At 40.0% G+C, this 18,834-nt stretch overlaps 1 protein-coding gene across 8 annotated transcripts in view; it reads left to right on the top strand.

Moving 5' to 3' along the window:
* IL1RAPL2 (interleukin 1 receptor accessory protein like 2) overlaps nt 1–18,834 on the top strand; it is a 396,752-nt gene that overhangs the window by 264,024 nt on the left and 113,894 nt on the right. For 7 of the 8 annotated variants that reach the window (XM_019290846.2, XM_039571947.1, XM_039571944.1 and 4 more), the window contains one exon: nt 14,397–14,471. The exons of the other annotated variant lie outside the window; for it this stretch is intronic. In XM_019290846.2, coding sequence (XP_019146391.1) covers nt 14,397–14,471 — 75 coding nt within the window. The remainder of the gene's footprint in view (nt 1–14,396; nt 14,472–18,834) is intronic. 8 annotated transcript variants of the gene reach the window in all.

Here is an 18,834-nt window from a genome sequence, read left to right as displayed (position 1 = left end):
TGCAAATCCACAGATTTTGAGCATTCCCTGGTAGATGCAACTCATTCCAATCCAGATTTTCAAATATGTTGACAGAGCAGAGGTGAGCACCAGGGAGAAACCTGTGCTTCTCTGAAAACACTTCATCAAAGCCTGTTCATTGTGACTGACAGCGATCAGTGTACAAAAGAGACAGTGGCATCTCTTGAGTTAAGATGATAATGAAAGTGTAGTGGGTTGAACCTGAGTTGATGGACAGTCTTTTAGACTAATGACGCTTCTCACAATTTACATATTTAAACCGCACGGCAAGGTGGGCCTTCCTTTTTGTCCGAGCTCGCCTGCTGGAAGGTGGGGGGGCTCCGAGCCTCCGGGCCCTGCCGGGCTGGGCCGGGCCGGGGCCACTGCCCCTTCCCCCCTTCCCCAACGCTGCGGCACGGACCCTGGGTCGCTGGGGGGGGACTTTAGGCAGCTAAAACCAGCCATGGACTGCTCACAGCTAAACCCATCCAGCGTGGCTTCTGGGGACAGGTGGGTCCTTCTCCTCTCCATGCGGAGCCTCCTGTCTGCAGCCAGCACACTTCGTGCTGAACTGAAGAGGACACCACGCAGCCAGCAGCACAGAGGGAGCGAGGCTTTCCCCACCGTAAAGCCTGAACAAGAACACTCTTCAACATGGCGGCTTCGGAGTCAGAGAGAAAGAGAAGTGAGTCACGTGGGACGGAGCTGAGCATGGCGACGGGAGAAAAGAGGGCGGTGCCGCAATTCTGGCGCGCAGCTTAAAAGAAACCTTCTTGCATGCCGTGGTAAGAAACTGTAATACCACAAACTGTTTGTCTCTTTAATCCATTTGAAGAACTTGGGGGGATGGAGAATCCTCGTGTGGCCTGTGAAGATTGTGAAGAGTGCCTATGCCAGGCTATATAGAAGCAGCGAGAGGCTTTTAGAGACTTGTGGCGAAGAAAGCCTTTGTGTGCAGGCCAAAATAACTTATCCTTAAAAAGATTAATAACCCCATGTGATGGCCCATGTTTTGCAGTGTGAAGGAACTGTGAGATTTTTTTCATGGGAGAGATGTTCTACACACAGCAGATTGTTTGTTTCCGGGCGGATCTGCTGTTAGTAGCAGTTTGGGAACCACGTGCAACTGAAGGAAAACCCTTTTTTCCCTTAAGCATAAGAGAGAGACTTTTCAAGAACTGGAACACTGACTAACATCCCATGTTCTGTTATCCCTTGTGTGAGTTGGGTAAAAGGAGAGAAGCACTGGGAAGGGGGGGGGGGATTTGCTTTAATTTCTTGTTATTTCTCTTTACTTTTAATTCTATTAGTAATAAAACTCTTTCACTGTACTGCAGCTGTTTAAGGTTTGTGCCTGCTTTGCTTTTCTCCTAATTCTTATCTCACAGAAGGAAAATAAGTAAATAATGAATATTTTGAACCAAAACCACTACACTTAATTGGTGTTTCCACCCGGTTTCGAACTCAACCCACTACAGAAAGAAAAGAGAGAGAATAGGTAAGTTTCCTCGGATGCAGCCAAAGCTCCTTCCAAGCCAGTTTGCCTGCCCTGGCCAGCTCAGGTCAGTCACAGCAAAGAGTATCTGCCTCAGCCACAGTGTCAAGGTGAGCACAGAGACTCCTGACCCTGAGCTGCTGCTTCTCTCATGGCTCACATCAGACATAGGTTAAGTCAAGTTCTTTAACCTTAAAAAAAAAGTCTGCAGAATAATCCTTGTTGGTTCATTTCCATTCCAAGTAAGCATAAATGCTCTTCCTAAGTCCTCACAGGGCTGTGGGTGTTGTGCTGCTAGGAGCTTGGCTCTCAGGTAGAGCTCCCATTGCCTCAGAGGTAGTTCACTTATTATTAAAGGAAATATCAGACTGCCAAAGGTGGAGAGGTAGTGTTTTGGGATAGGCATGTTTGTAAAATCTGGGAGGAAAATACTCTGTTAGATATCTGTGTATTGAAAGTGACAACACTTAATACTACCAGCAGGAACATTTATCATGTGTTAAATTAATGTACGATATTATGGGATGCTTTTTATACAGTGATCTGGTTTTCTTGGTGAAGTTTTGCATTGAGAAGTAATCAAGAAAATTCTAGTGTAAAATATGCTACCTTCAACGTTCATAAAACACGCTGTACTTTAAAGGACCCAATCCTGTTCATATCCACAGAAATGGAAGCTTTGCCATTGACTTCTGTGGAAGCAAGGTCAGCTACAAAATGATCAATTAAATAGGATTCCAAGAGTGATTTATTGTCCTCTTGATATTCATTTTCACCCCATTAGCGTTCCTTTTCATTAGTGTGACCTTCAGTCTTTCATACTGAAATGAACTTGGTTTGGTTGCTCCAAACCATGACCTAACATGATGCGAATACAACTGATAAGGCAATGATCTTAGTCAAACAAGATAGTGCCCCATGGGCAGGAGCTTCTTGTACAGTATACTGGACTCCTGGCCTACACCTTGTAATGATTTTGGACATGCTGCCAGTATAAAATCTGTGTAATTCTAATAAATCAGTGAATGTGTAGGTTTGAACACCTGCCTGCACATGGAACGAATTCCTTGTTTTGATTTTCTTGTGAGCATGGCTTTTACTTAATGTATGAAATTGTCTTTATCTCAACCCGTGAGTTTTCTTACTTTAACTCTTCTGATCCTCTCCACAGTCCCAACATGGGAGGAGTAAACAAGTGGCTTTGTGGGTGTGAGTTGCCAGCTGGGGTTAAACTATGACACTAAACTATAGCATCCAGACAAATATTTTCTTGAGGGGTGAAATTAATGTTAGTTTTATTTTTCAAATAAAAATATCAACCTTGGATCTATCAAATGGAAAACAAGCAAAGGACTAATCCCAGTGGAACAGGAATTCAGTTATGAGCCACCTATCTTGACTTGCAGTTTCCATTGAGATATAGAGATGTTTGATGTAGTGACAGATGACAACTATACTGTATGTTCTTTTTCTATTGCTGTTGGAATTGTATATTTAGTGAATTAGTCGTGATTGATGATAGTGTTTTTAAGGAGTTGCTAGTTCTTCCTGGGAAAAGATGGCATATTTTATCTATATTAATGGTTTTAGACTTAAGGATAGCAACATATATTTTTTTAATCTTTTCAGCAGCGAAGCCACAATTTATACAAATGGATTCACTCTGTCTTTAGCTCAAGCAACTCTGACAAAAGATGTCATTTGAAGTAATGTTGCTCATCATTCACAGACACAAAAGCTTAAGGCTCCATTGCTTTGATATGAAATTGTGTTGCAGTTTTCTGCTTCTTTTAATATCAGTATATGGTGTTAATGATAATTTAACTGTTTTAAGCAGCTCCAGATTAGACTAAGAGAACAGGAAGGTGCTTATTTGCCAATAGAAAGATAGATACTAACTTGGGACTATGTAGAAGGAGAAAAGCAGCATTCCAGCAACAACTCAGAATCCCTAAATGTCAGCTCTGGAGCAGTTAAAAAGTAATGCTACAATGTGTTCAGCCAAAATTGCCAATTTACAGCGCAGTACAGTATATTAGATCCCTTTACAGCACCTTGGTAAGGAAGCACATCATTGCAGAATAATACCAAGAGCTGGGAGAGGTCTCTGACTTGCTCTGGTGTATTTGCTAAAGTGCAGCCCAATCCTGCAGTTGCGTTTGAATGCTCCCTGTGGTTGTGATATCAGTAATGCATGTATGGGGACCCATCTCAGGATGGGTAACAGACAACAAAAGCGTGGTACAAAACGTAGTTTTTAGACACAATCTGAGAGTAATAACAGATTAGGACAGACATTCTGCCCTAAAAGCGTGTCTAACATTACTGCTGCACTGTGCTTTTGGTTTTGTGATCTAGCCCTTTTACAACACCACAATGCTTTTACTGATTAAAAAAACCCCAACACAACTACTAAACAAACCCCAGCTCTTCCTTTCTGTATTTAATCCACTGGTTCTCTAAAAAGCATTGCTATCTTATGGTTTGTAGATAAGTGGTAGATCTTTATATAGTGCCTGTATTAAAAGTGTGCTGACACACAAAGATTTTCTTTATTTACTAATTTAAGTCTGTGAGAGAAAGTGCTAATATTTCCCATGCTAATCCTGTATTTAGATTATCTCCATAGTGCTTTGTTAAAAGACTTTGTTCTGTAATTATTAATTCAGATATTGTTAACCTCCTGAGAAACTGTCATCCTCTTTAGCTATGCGTCTCACATCTTTCAGTTTAAGCCATTGCCTTACATTGCTATAAAACAGACCTTAGAATTGAAGTAAAACACTTCCTGAACATGATAATCTTTTTCCCTGTAATAAATAAAAAGGTTAGCTGTTGTGCATCAGAAGGAGTTGATGGAGGTGTATGTGTTGATTAGAGACAACTGAATGTGGTGGATAATGCATTTTAAAGCAGACAAAATGGGAAAAAAAATTTCAAATGGGGATAGGTGGTAGGTAGAACAATCATGTGCCTGGGCAGGTTATGACACTCTGCAGCCTTTACTCTTTCCTGCACTGCCACTGCTGAATTTGTGCTCAGCCAGCCTCTCCATCTACCAGTCTTCCCGTCCTTTGGGAGTGAAGTATTATAGATGGCAAGAAATATGTGGTTTTTTATTTGGAAGAAGTTTTATGGTGTTTTTGGGTTTTTTTCTCAGATTTTACTTTCATTTTACATTGGAACAAAACTCAAAATTCTCAAAACTCCTGTCATAAAGGCATGTCTGACAAATGCTGTGTGACAATGATGTTTAAAAAAGAAATAGAAGTTTCAGGGTGGCCTGACTGGAAAATTGGAGGGGGTCTTCTTTAAATGTCTTTGTTGCTTTAAAATTGTTCCATGAGCTGGGGCAGTAACACTACATAATCATACAGAAGATAAAAAATAGCAGTCAAAATAGTATGTTGAGTTTCAATTAAATGATGTATTTTAAATGTAATGGCAGTTACTACACAGAGCAGATTGAATCATCTTGTTCTCTTGTTGAAAATGTCAAAGCAAAATCTTATATTGCTTCCACACATGACTAACAGAAGACACTTTGAATGGGAAAATGAAGAGTCAACCAAGTTCATTACAACAAGCTGACACAATTTCATGAGGAATTTCTCAGAAATTACATTCTTGGTGCAAAACTTTAATCTGGCTGCTGGGAAAAAAGCAGCAGAAAACCCGAAAGCTGGGTAAGGAATGTTCCTCTGAGAACAGCAGAGCAATGTAGAATGTGAGGAAAATAGTCTGTTTTAAGCTGCTTCACCAACACTGTCCTGGTGGCTGAGGGGCAGCAGTGCTGTCTGTCCTGGCACTTGGTGGAGGACTTACAGGAGGACAGAAAACCCCTCTCAGGAACCTGTTTGTGTGCAAGTAGTTCAGGCAGAGGCAGGTGGAGTATCTGGATGTTGGGGCAGCTCATCGCTGTCATGTCCGTGCCCCACTCACAGGGAGCTTGTACTGCCTTTTTTTTCTAAGTCTTGGGGAGCAACTTCCCCTTCCTCCCAACTTTGGGTGTATAAGCCTTGGCTGAGAGGATTTGTTAATAAAAATAGAGTTGGTTCCTCTCCTCTTTTTCCACTTGATGATTTTTGGCTCTTTCAATTTTTTTTTCTATTTTTCTCTTGATTTAAAGATTATCTTCATCTTTTAATAAAGGATGGAGGAAATATACTGAAGGATTAAATCCTTATCTGCAGCCATTTTAAGTGCCTGTGGGACTGTTTAATCTCACATTTTAGAGGATTTGGAAGCTAGGCCTCTCTGCAGTTTCTGCTGCATGCAGTATATATGTGCTCAAATTGACCTGTGGGACCGGTGCAATCCATCACTCACTCACTGACAAGTTTATTTTATACTCCTCTGATAAAAATCTGGTGTTTTGACAACCTGCTTCACAATGGTCACATCGATTCAAAACAAGTGAAGTCCCAAAGACCTTTTTTTGGCCATGTCTTCACTGTTTTCCATTGCTTTTAGCATTGCCTTAAAGTCTTCAAACTGTTTCACTGGGAAGTTCATTTGTTCCTGTCACCTGTGCTGGGTGTCACTCACTGGGCTTGTTAATGCCCAGAGATGCACCAGTGGACACTGGAATGCAAATCCTTGGACTTTTTAATGAATGGATCTCTGTGCAGCCTTTAATCACGTTCCTCTTGGAGGTTTGCCTGCAATTCTTTGCATCCCCACTGACCAGTAAACATTTTCAAGTAATGTGGTAGTCTTAAAATATCACATTTACTGTTGAATAGCTGCCTTCTGCAAACCTGATGCAGTGCTTTGCGTGTTTGTGTATTTTTGTGAAAAAGATATTGTGTTCTTGGATCAGAGACACTTCCTTGTGTTTGACAGTAGCTGATACTGAAAGGTTCAGGTCCCAGGCTGATCACCAGTGCTTATTCTGCTTTCCCTCATCTGCTAGAAACTCTGATGTAAGTGGTAAAAGGCAGCGGAACCAACTCTGAAAATGTGTCGTCCCACCAGAGATTCCTATGGATGCTACTTTTTTGTTAATTCTTTTAAATCTTTTTCCTCAAATAAGAAGACAAATTTCTTGGGATACTATCTCCTTCACTTTGTAAAGCATTGTCTTTCATCAGAAGATTTACATTTTCTCGATCTTTGTTCGTGAGTCAGGATAAACAATAGCAAGTGTATCTATGATTTCCTTATGTGCCTGTATTATGCCTGCTTTTATTAATTCTCCTGCTCATCCAGCCAATAATGACATGATTCACCCCAATTTTTTCTTAATGATACTCGGTGTGCTTAGTGAGTAATACAATTCAAAACTTCTTCAGTGGAAAAAAATGAAAATATAATAGACAAACCTGGTGGAATATATTTTGCAGCTTTTGAAGGCAAATTAGAGACAAAGAACCTACATAAATATTGCATAAACATTTTTGAAAAGGTTTTCCTTGTCAAGTATAGTAACATTTTTCATCACTGTAACAAGCTTAGGAACCCATGGTGCTAATCCAAAGAATGCATCAGAATTAATAGACTGGATAGGGCAGGTGAAACCTTCTCATTAGCCCCCAGCAGAGCAAAATCAATTGGCAAGAGATGCCTTAACTGAAGTTTCATGTTTCTTACTTGTAAATATAATTAATCTAAAACACATACAGTTGAAATGCCATCCAAAAATTGTTTGCGGTATGGCAGCTTTGAAATTGTAATGGCCCTGCTGAACATCAAAGCAGGCTGAGCTGTTACACTTTGCAACATCTAAAATTTTCCAAAGTACAAGTTTTAAATGGTTGCTACTGCCTTTGAGACTAAAGTGAAATGCATTTTTAATGTCAGTCTTCAGTAGCTCTATCCTTTTCTTTGAAAAGCTGCCCACGGATGTTTGGTCTGGAGCAAGGGTTTGATCTGGGCTGTCTCAGGGCACAGGTGAGCCATGAGGTTGCCTGAAACAGCACAGTAAGAGAGGTGGCAAAGTGGCACTGGCACCTCCTTCAGCAGTTTGTGGTGAGCAGTGGCTGGAAGCTGCTGTTGAGCTAGGAGATGGCTTTTCCTCAAAAAGAGCACCTGTTATTTTGCCTACATATGGTACCATAGATGCTTAAAACTTAGTTCATCTGATATTCATCGTCCACAACAATTTGCTGTTGATACACTATCTATACCTAATACAAGTTTTTTAGTTTTAGAGAATGATGGATTGCTTTGAGTTTTATTAAAACAGTGCATAAAATCCACTCCATGATAATTCATGTGGCTGGAGTTGTGCTGTGGTGCAGTACTTCACTGTGCACAAGTGGTCAAATTGATAATGGAATATTAATGGGTTGTGGACTGCAGGCTTTTGGTAGTCTGGCTTCAGGTTGACAAGAATGATAGCTTTCATTTGCATGCAAAGACTCCAGCTGTTCCTTTAAGATGGATGAAGGGATCTGGCTTCATCCGTCACCACTTCTTTACTTTTTTTATAAGACAGAAAGAAAAAAGAATTTTAAAAGCCAAACCATAAAATGTCATTAAATGTTCTTTGCAGATCTCCTTGAAATAGAGGGTAATTTCAAGCATCTTATTTCTGCGCAGAGTCCAAGAGAAACATTTTGAGTGCAGATGAAATTATGTGTCCTTTGTGCTAAATACACTCTGTTCATTAAATAAAGCACACTCCATTTGAGATTTTCTTGAATTACATTGCAGGAAAATGTAATTTACATTTAGTAAGAATTTATTACACTTTTTCTCTACTTCAGAGGAAACTCATGCTTGATTCATAATAGCAAGCTGCATGATCCCCATTTAGGAAAGGAATAAAATGATCACAGGAATCATTTTGGTTGGGAAAGAACTTTGCATAATCTAATACAATCTGTTGTGAAATTTAGAAATTCAGTGAAAAGAAAGGTGTGTTGGCAACTGTAGGAGTAGGGAAGCTTGATAACATAGTACAGTAAGAGCCCTGCTAACACAGAATTCTTCTACTTTCCAGCACCCCCCTTGCACCACTCTAGTGACAGCATCAATGGTAACCCCTACCATCAGAGCCACTGAATGTTTCACATCAGGAGATGCATAACAGTCAATGCCACGGGCATTTAACACGTATATTGCAGTCATGTTAAGTGTTCAGCCCTGTTGTAATTACTTTGTGATAGGCACCTTGTGGGATTTTGCCATCTGTGCTTCAGTAATGTGCAATCTGTGCTATTGTTTCTATTCCACTTCACCAGAGTCCTGAGTCGTACTCTGTTGCATAAGTTCTACCACAGTCTTACCAGTTTGTTTTCTACAACCCTACATGACTTAATTGCGTTGTGAGAAGGGGGAAGAAGGTCCAGAACAAACCTGAAAAATAGAAGATCTGAAACCAAATACCTAGTTAATCTCCACTTCTCTTAACATTTTCATGAATTCAATGGAGTTCATCTAGTACCTTCTCTCCAAAGCCATTTGGCTCTCTCTGTACACTCTGATAGCATCCCATGTGCAATAGCTGGAGACATCTTAGGTGAGGAGACTGGCAGCAAAATTCTTTATTCAGAAGTGATTTTGCCCATGGAATTATTATCTGCTCTTATTAGTTCCAAATAGTCACCATGGGCTGCAAGGTCATGCCTGCAGCAGAAGCTGTTGGAACAGCTGGTAAGAACAGGACAGGCACAGCCAGTTGTTCAGGATTTTGATTGCTCTCAAAGTCAAGGGATCTGCAGCCATGGCCAGCTTCTTCTTGGTGCCAGTACCTGTCAAACATGGGTCTGTTCCGAGTCATTGAGGACTTAATGGGTTAGAATCAAAACCAGCAGTAACAATCCAAGATCATTTGAGTGCCTCAAAATTCATTTCCCTTGTGAATTGCATTTCAGCATGGATACAGCATCTTCCTTAAGGCTGTGGTTGTGTTGTCCTTCTTTCTATGCCATAAAAAGAATTCATGTGATGAATTCCAATTATTTACTGCTAATATAAAATTGCTAAACTCCTTCTTGCAGAAAATTGTCCCACAGAGGCAGTCCAAACAGTGCATTAAGGCACTCTTGATCCTAGGTAGAATTTTCAAAAAGTGGTGTTCGTGCTGGTAGTGGCAGAGGGGGAGGCATCCAGCTGCTGAATCATGCCACAGCATTTTCCCAAAAGAAGCATTTCCTGCTTGAATAGTAATAAATAGAGACAAACTCTTTGTCATTGGTTAATGACTCCTGACTTCCAGACAAGTTCTGAGTTATATTAAGTTGGAGTTTTTTGAGAATAAGTGTTCAGTGTTCATTTTCAAAGATGGAGATATTTATCCTTAGACAACATCTCATTGCAGTGGCTTTATTTCTGTTAGAGCAAATGGTGAATGGAGGTGCAATCATTTTGTCAGCTTAATACTGAGAGGAAGGAAATAACACAATAGGCAACTGATGGAGAAGTGTGTTTTGACTGACTGGTGGAGCACACTACAATAGAGCTAATCAGGAAAGAGGGTCCCTGTATAAACACAGCCTCACAAAATTGCATTTTTATGAATTACTTGCTTTGTGTGGCTTCCTACTACTTTTCACCTTGTGTGGTAATTTTCTGCTGTGCCAAGAAAATGAAAAGCAATCATTCTGATCTGGTAGCAGGACTTAATGGTGATCGTGTTTTGGAGGTTTGGTCTACAAAGTCTGGGTGAGAACCCTTGGCTTTTTAAACAAGCTTTTAACTCTTCAAGTGAACGGTTCATTCCCTGTCAGCCAAACTACAGCTGTCACATTTACATTTACACCTGCACAATTGGTTCTCACATTTGCTTAGTTGTAAGCAGCGACATGAAAGATAAAGCAGTAGCAGGTCAGGCCTGAAGCATTTTACTGCCAGCCGCTGAGAAATCTCTTGGCACAAGCTGCGATTTCAGATGAGACAAAGGGAGTTAGGTATGTATCTTTTTAAAAGGTACAATGCTGAGCTCCTCTTAGCAACATGTGCCCTCTGCTTAATATATTGATTGAGAGTTTTGTATGCAGTTTGTTCCATCATCATCTATGGTGTGCAAGTTGCAGTGTCACTGCCAAGAATTTTAGTTGCCAAAGTAGATCTAAGCTATGCCTGGAAGCGTATGTATTTGAACTGGGAGTGAAAAAACCTTAACTTTGGGTATGAGCTAGTTTCAGATTAAGGATTTGGCATGCAGTTATTTGCCCCAAAGGATGCTATTCAAACAGATCTGTTCTGCTGTCAAAAGGTTAGCCAGATTCTTGATTGAATGATACTAGAGGGTCTGTGTTAATTAATGATGGGAAAATGCCAGATACTTTGAGTGAAGGAAGTAGGTCAGCAATGCAATTGTCTCATAGAAGATTCAAAACAGTTTTGTTAGATTCCTTGCATTCTGCTTCATATTTAGATAATTTTTCCTTTCGTCATTGCAAATTACATGAGCAAATGTCCGGAGGTACATCAATAGCAAAATTATAGAACAGCAAATGTACTTTGGGTGCTTATCACAAGAAGAGGGAAATCATTATCCACCATGAGGAAGAAGAAGAAAACTGTTCCCCAGCATTCGACCAGTTCCTAGCCACATGGGAGTTAACATTTTAGCACCCTTCTAGGAGTTATCTGGTCTGGAAAACACTCCAGCTGTGTTGAGCCACAAGAAAGAGACCCTTCAAATCATAAGCAGCTGGATTTCAGTGCACGACCCTGGTGCTGACTGGCTTCACACTGGAGCAGTTCAGGTGATGATGCCTTTTGCATGGCACAGGGGAAGGGGATCTGGATTCAATTTGGAAGTTGTGTTTAGCTCAACCACTCAAAATGCGCAATTAGAGATTTGAGTTCATTGTAGCAACAGTTTGGGCTCCCTGTCTGTCACTGTGGATGCTGTAAAAGTCTGACTGGAGTGGGGTGAATACTGCTGCAGAGGGAAAGTAGGAAATAGTGTGGGGAAGTAGAGCTGTGCCAAATAAGAAACTGTAGAGGAACTGGTGCTTACTGAGAAGCCTGATAGTTTTTCTAGCTGGTTATCACCGATTATCCCTAAGTAATGATATCCTAAGGCTGTTTGTTTTCAACTGCTTTGTGCTTTTTCAAGAGAACTCATTAGTGTGTCTGAATATGGAATGACAGATTTTTTAAACAGTAGTGCTGTGGTGGGGGAAAAAAATGAGCTTCTGGGCTCTGAGGCTTCACTGGTGCTTAAAAGCAGGAGCCACTCCTTTAAGGCAGTTTTCTTCTTTAGCTGGTCCTGTGAGTAGCTAAACATTGACCTGTGCAGCACATCATGCTCCGCTTTATCTGACAAAGATCACTGTTTAACTAACTGGAGAGACCAAATCTTTTACAGGTCTCTTCTCTGCTTTTCTGCAGCACTTCTGGTGGGACAGTATACTCCTTGTGACTATGACAAAGAGAATAAAAGTATCATGTATGCTGGGAAAGAAAATGCACCTGTATGAACAGCTGCAGAGGATCACATCAGTGTATTGATTAGTACAACACTGTGTCTTTAAAACTCTTATGGACAAATGGAATAACAAGTGTTGTTGAAATCACAGCAATGTGATTATTGTTCTAAAGTTTGTGTTACTTTTGAATGGGGCGAATATAAGCATAGGAGGAAACAGCACTTTAGATGGTCTCTGAGCAGTCTGGATGCTAAACAGCCTCTGGCCATATTCACCAGGCTCTTTTAGGAGACACATGTATTGCCAGGTGCCTCTGGGTAAAGAAATGTCTTTCCAGCTTGTCATCCAGCACCTGTGGCTTCCAGCCACACCCCAGGTAGTGTGTGCTGTTATCGTGGGACAAGGCATAGAAGCCTCCCCTCAGTCTCAGTTCTGTGCTGTATCTGTCTGATAGCACTTAATAAACAAATCCAGCCAAGGCAGTCCCCAGCCTGGTCACAGGATGAAATCCTAGAATGATGAGGAAAGGCAAAGCAACCCCTTAGGGCTGCTGCATTGTCAGACCCAGTACCTTCCAAAGGTAGGTCTGTTTGGGTGGCTGCCGTGGGAAGCTGATGTCATCCTTGTTCTAGTGGCTTCACCATGTATGTGTTGTTGCACAGAGCAGCCCAGGGACATGCCACATTCCACGGCATTTGGAAGGGAAAAAAAAATTTAGACAGCTGTATCCCAGCTCTTCCCTTGACAGTTCATGAAGGAGGTTCAGTTTCATAGCAGGATTACTGCCCCTTGGATAACAGGAAGAGCATTTACAGTGCATTTAACTGTTTTAATTTCATGTAGCTTTGTGGGAGGTCAAGTAAGAGTTTATAGCGTTAGCTTTGTTAAATACATGTTGATACAGTAACAGCACTAACTTTTTGTTCTTCATTTCCTTGAGCAAGACTGGAAATCAGTGCCATATGTCTATAAAACTGTTCTTAGAATTAAAGAAACTTCTTGTAGAGGAGCAGGAATTTGAATAAAGGTTGTTTCTGGACTTCATCAAGTGCAGACACCATGTAAGACTGGTAGCTGAAAACATCTTGTATTGCCTTTCTGTTTAAGAAGGACCAAAAATGAATTTCAGAAGGTGAATAAGTGATCTGATGTCTGACCTCTAAAATAAGAATAGCCTTTGTTTTCAGTAAACACATCTGACATTGAAGAGCAGTTTGTTGACTTCTTATCTCAAATTCCCTTTGGGCCATTTCAGTTCCTATGGAAAGAGCTCTGACAGGCTGTCAGTTCATTATGGTGATTAGTCTCCAAGAAGAAAATGGCAGAACATAACCATTTAAAATGTGACATGCAGGAGCACATTTAGAAAACTTCCAAAGGCTGCAAGTAAAGCTGAGGGAAATGGGGAAGCCCTGGTCAGACTGGGTTACAAAGGGTGTAGGTGGGAATGGGATATGAAGAGAACATTGAGCAAGGAAAGCCTGAGCACACTGACGCAGCATGGATGAAGCTGCTCCAGCAACTTTTCTCCATGTACTGAGTACAGTTTAGTACCAGAAATGAAAAATAATAATATAATGCAATAAATGTAGCAATAAAAGCCTGAAAAACTGATTAAAGCTAAGGAAAAAAAGTGTTGTAAATACCAGATACTGAAACACTGTTGAGGCCATTGTGGATGTAAAATTCTTTTGTAGGTTGACAATTGTTGCTTATTTTACAAACTTGGATCAAATAATTTCAGGTGATGAATTTTAACAGGAAAAGTTTGAAGGTAATTTTGAAATGTTTAATTTCATGTGGTGCAAGATGCTATACTTAATTAAAAGCACTTCTCCCCATTTCCAGGAATACACAGTTGTTTATTTCAAGCGAAGCCAAATTTACAAAACCTATTTGCACTGTCTGCCCCTAAGTTTTCAAACAGGGTCGTGAAGCCTGTGCCTGTAGGTATGTTTTTTAATAGTTGTGTTACCTGCTTGCTGGAGCAGTCCCCTGGTCGGACAAGGCTGGGATATTGTTTCCTGCTCTCAGATGGAGATATTTCTGCCCAGCAGGAGGCAGGGTCCCCACTCAGGCTTTGATGAGAGGGTCCAGGTACCCCACCTGCTGGGGTGGGAGTCTAAGCTACTGTGGAGCTGCTAGGGTCTTTCAAGAACAATTATGTGCAAGTTTTCTATGTATTGTTTTGGACAGGCATAAAGACAATTTGGGACTGGTAACACTGAGATAGATTTGTCTGGCACTTCAAGTTAATTTTGTTAACTTTGCAACATGAGCGTCTAAACTGCTTGTTCTAGTTATTACATGTAGGTTAAAAGTGAGAAATTGAGTTTGTTTTTCTGCTTTGTATTAAAAACGTAATTCTTGAAATAGCTCATTTCTGTTGAATAAGGGGATCACCACGGCCGCAAGGAAGGTGGTAACACATTGACTGTGTAACAACTATAGTATGTAATAAATGTTTACATGCCATAAAGTATACAAACATTTGATTGCTTACTTGACAGAGCTTTTCTTTTGCAATCATTGGTCTCAATTTTTCCATTACCTTTTCTCATTTTCTTTTCTAGCTTTACTCACAGACAAACCTCCAAAGCCATTGTTCCCCATGGAGAACCAGCCAACTGTTATAGATGTCCAGCTGGGTAAGTCCCCTTCTGGGAATAATAGATCCTAAACTTCCACTCTGGTAGCAGATGGGATAAATTGGAAGTGGTAAGAAAGGTTTAGTGGTAGTTATTACATGCAAATCAATTTGCAGCTTCTCATTTATAATGGTAGAATTTACTGCCATGGCAATTTAAGGGAATGAACTTGTGTAACATCAGGGGATGGCTGTACTAATTGGTTACAATGGGTATTAAATATAAAGCACTGATACTCTTCTTAATATATAATTGGTAGAGTAATATATGTCTACATTGGTGCTGTATTGGTCAGTTGACATTCACCCTAAGACAAATATTCTCATAAAAGATTCCTTCAAAAGTTAAAGCAGTGCATTTTCAGGTTGTTCTGAATGTGTGCCAGAAAGGGCTTTTGACTAAAATGCTTGTATGCTTTTCGCACTCCTGTTATATATTCTTCTGTGAATGCACATATCTGAATCTCTGCTAGCAGCCTCTATTTTCAGTCATGTTAGAAAATAATGTTAGAGAGTTCTGCTAGCTTTGGGGAGCTGTGGGGCATTGTGATACTGAAAAAACTGCTCAGCATTGAGGTTCCAGAGGTTTTTTTCAGTGACTTGAAAATAGATTTCTAATTTTAAGAGGCAGAATTATAGTTGCTATTGAGGACTGTGGTGCCATGAGCTTAAATTACAAGAGATGTATTGCATATGGGGATTATTCACTCAGTGCTGAAACTGTGGCACTTTCCTTCTTGAGCTTGACTCTCTTCCTTTTATACCAAAGCTGGCTAGGACTCAGAGGTGGAATGGTGTTTAATGGCGAGCAGGATCAGCGTGAAACATTTTAAGAGGGCTGGTGACATTGTGGTAAAGGTATTTGTGAAATTGTACAGGGTTCTATTTGAGATGAGTACAAAGACACATCCTTGTTCTTAAACCAGGTGCCAAACAATGTCAGAGAAGCACTGTGGATGCTATGAATTATTTAAAAATGGGACTTCAATTCTTGAATGTGAGAATATAAATTATTTGTGACCTTAGCTAATCTTAAAGAGTAGCTTTCTCTCATACACCTGAATTGACTCAGGAGTCTGTAAGGGGTTGCACAGGGAAGACAGGACTGGATCTGGGAAGCAGCCAGTGCCAGATGAATTCTGCAGACAGGTGCATATGTGCATATTTAGGTTCCCCTCCACAGGGCTCAAATGTCTGTAGCTGAAAAGAAATTGCCTCTAAAAGAGCATATGAAATGGATCTGGAGCCATAGCTAAAACCCCACCCGAGTTAACAGCAAAACACAATCGTTGAACTTTGGATCACCCAAAAGGCTGAATTCAGTCTCCTGGTCTAACTTCTTAAAAGTCAACTTTCTAATGATTTCCTTTGGGAGCACACTGTCCCTGCATAAATCTGTGTAATAAAGGCACTCAGACTACATGTCTTTGTTTCCTGCATTTTCCTTTCATCTTCATTTTCTCTTCCAAGTTCCCCTGTTCCAGCAGGACTCTGTTATTTTTGCACTGAATTCTTTGTTGTTGTTGTTGTTGGTGTTTGCATTAAAACATTTTGTTCTGGCTCATTAAAAAGAGGTTTGAGTTAAAAAAATTAAAACAAACTCCCTCTTCTCCATGGAGATGTGGCTCAGTAATAGGATTTTGGAATATCTCTAGAGGGAAATACAAATCTTGCATCTTTACATGCTGGAATGTAAGCCGTTAGTTGTCCCTTAAGATCAGGGAATTTACACATGGTGCTTTTTTTTCTGATATGTTAATGGGTTTGGTTATTGCCACTAAACCATATTCATATGAAGGAACCTGAACTTAACTTCTTTTGCAGTGAAGTTCATTGATTTCCCTCTTGATTTAACTTGGCAAATAGATAAAGCTGGAAGATTCTCAGGGAGCAACTTCATCTTGTGGAGGCCACCAGCAGCGTGGGGCAGGAAGGCTGTGCTGGGCTCTGAAATGTGTCAGAGCCTTGAAGGACTGGGAATCATTTGATTGCACAATGTAACGTGGGAGGAAGTTTTGTGTAAGGTCACCTGCTAGAATACTTCTTTGAAATCTTGTTAAGCTCCTAGGAGTTTTGAATAATTGACATTCTTCAGTATTTTATTAGAAATTAAAGGAAAATTTCTGTGTGTTACAGGCCCTTTAGCCCATGGAGTCAAATCACCCGATATGCCTGATTTTTCAGTAGTTATGCAAGTACAAATGTGCCACTAAACTACAAAAGAAGTGGAGTTTAATCCATCTACTTGTTCTGCAGAGATTATTTTCGTTTTCTATTGGAAAACTAATCTTTAAAGAAATAGCTGTCTTTTCTGTATAAGTAGAGGAGATAAATAATTATTTACTGTCTTTATCCTTAATTATTAGCACGATGCAATGCAAAATCTCCATAGGCCTCTAGGCAGTGGCCTAACTATTTAGCAGCTTATTTGCTTACTCCAAACTGCAGTATTCACCTTTTAGCTTTCAGATCTTATAAGAAGTTTTAGTGAAAACAGGTATGCACAATTCTTATTGACAGTGGATAAAAGAGCTCTTTCAGGCTTCAAACATGGTCCAGAGCCTGCCTTGTTCTTCTTAAGGAGCAGGAATGTACTTTTTGTGTTTTCTGTTTTTCTTTGGAGTGTCACAGAGATCTAAAAACAATCCCATCAAGGTTAGAGAGAAGCAGAAACTGGAATTTGCTTCTTTTTTGTTTTCTGTATTTGCTTGTGGTGGAGAAACAGAGCCAGAGATGGGGGAGGGTTGACAGGAGGACAAAAGAGCATCCCAGAGGACTGGAGAAATAGTCCAAAACAGTTTCATTGTCTCAGTTGCTTTACCAAGTCAGATAATCACTTCATCTCTGGGCTGACCTAGGAAATAACGACTGAATTTTTTTTTTATTGTCCATTTACTGCTTCCTTTTTGTAAAAGCAAAACTAGAAAAAGACCCCTTTTTATTTGTGTTTTAGTTTTTTGCATAGAGGTCGGTAGAGAAATAGTTCTTGATTGCATGGTATGTGATACATTTAATCTTACTGTACCTCCGTATTAACAAATAATGTTTGTTCTTACTATATAGTGTCTGTTTTGTAAATATATGGTATTACTCTGATAATAAAATGTTCTTCCTCAAAAAGTATTCCTGAGTTGTCTTCATGACATTAAAATCAGATTTGATAGTACAGGCCGAAATACACTCAGCTCTTGTGCCCGGGAGATGAGGCAGAAGGCCTTTAAGACCATCTCCCATGTAAAGCTCTGACTGTGAATTTATTAAAGTGTATGCCATTGTGATTCAAAGTTGAGTTGTTCAAGGCCCCTTTTTTAGAGCAGGAGCTTGCTGTTACTTTGACTGACCATATAAACCTAAGTGTGTTTATGGATTGTTCATGCCAAATCCCTGAGTTTAGATCATTCCTTTTGTGATTTAGAAGAGTAAAGATTGAGACCTCAGTCAGGTGTCTTGGGGCTGTGAGCAGTAAGTTTTAAAGAGCTGTTATCTATTTTCACATACAGCTGTCTGACGGCAAGTGGAGCATGCTGTGCTGTAAGTCTTAAGATGGCATGTTGGTACATTGCTCTGCTGATTTATTTCTTAATTCATTTGTTAAAATTCTTTTCCAGCTAACTTTGTTCACTCTTAGTGCTTTGAGAACATAGAAAGAAGGAAAACCATTCCTTTGTGTTTTGATTACATGATTACAGAGTAGGTTTCTCCTCTGAGTTTGCACAGTTCTAGTAGCACCAAGAAGCCAAAATTCATCTGATCCCTGGGAGCTGGGAGCTGTTGTGCTGCCAGCTCTCAGCTGGTATAAAAACAGTGTGGCAGAGGCATTTGTGGGAGAAAGGAGTATAGTTGTGCTCTGCTGATTTTTGGCTGGACACAGATCTGTAAGGATCTATATCTAGCCAGTCTATGTAAAAGCAGCTGCCAGAGTTCTCTAGCTTGCACCATGGCTGCTATTTTTCATTTGTGTGTTCCACAGAGCATAAAAAAAGCTAAAAATACAGTATCAAAACAGACACTAAAGATGTTAATTCTGTACCATGTATTACAGTGACTGCATTGTTAAGTCTTTTCCTTATGAATGAGTTAGTTGAGTGCAATGAATTTTGCATGTTTGGGTATATATTATTTGAATATATAATTTTCATATCATTCGCTTTTCAGCTATGTCCTGGTTTTGTTTTCAGATGTTTACTTAAGAAATGTAGCAGGAGTCTTACAAAACAAAGCAAGCATCCTCTGTGTTAATTCATTTACTGAACAGGGAGGACCTCAAGGGGTTTAACTCACTTTTGTCATGGTAGTTTCTCTGTTTCTAAAGATGCTAAGGAAAGAAAACACATAGTTTATGAGGATTGTCATTATTCCTAATA

Source organism: Corvus cornix, chromosome 4A (genome assembly GCF_000738735.6).
Source record: "Corvus cornix cornix isolate S_Up_H32 chromosome 4A, ASM73873v5, whole genome shotgun sequence".
NCBI classification, from domain to species: Eukaryota; Metazoa; Chordata; class Aves; order Passeriformes; family Corvidae; genus Corvus; species Corvus cornix.
This window is presented reverse-complemented; position numbering and strand designations above follow the sequence as displayed.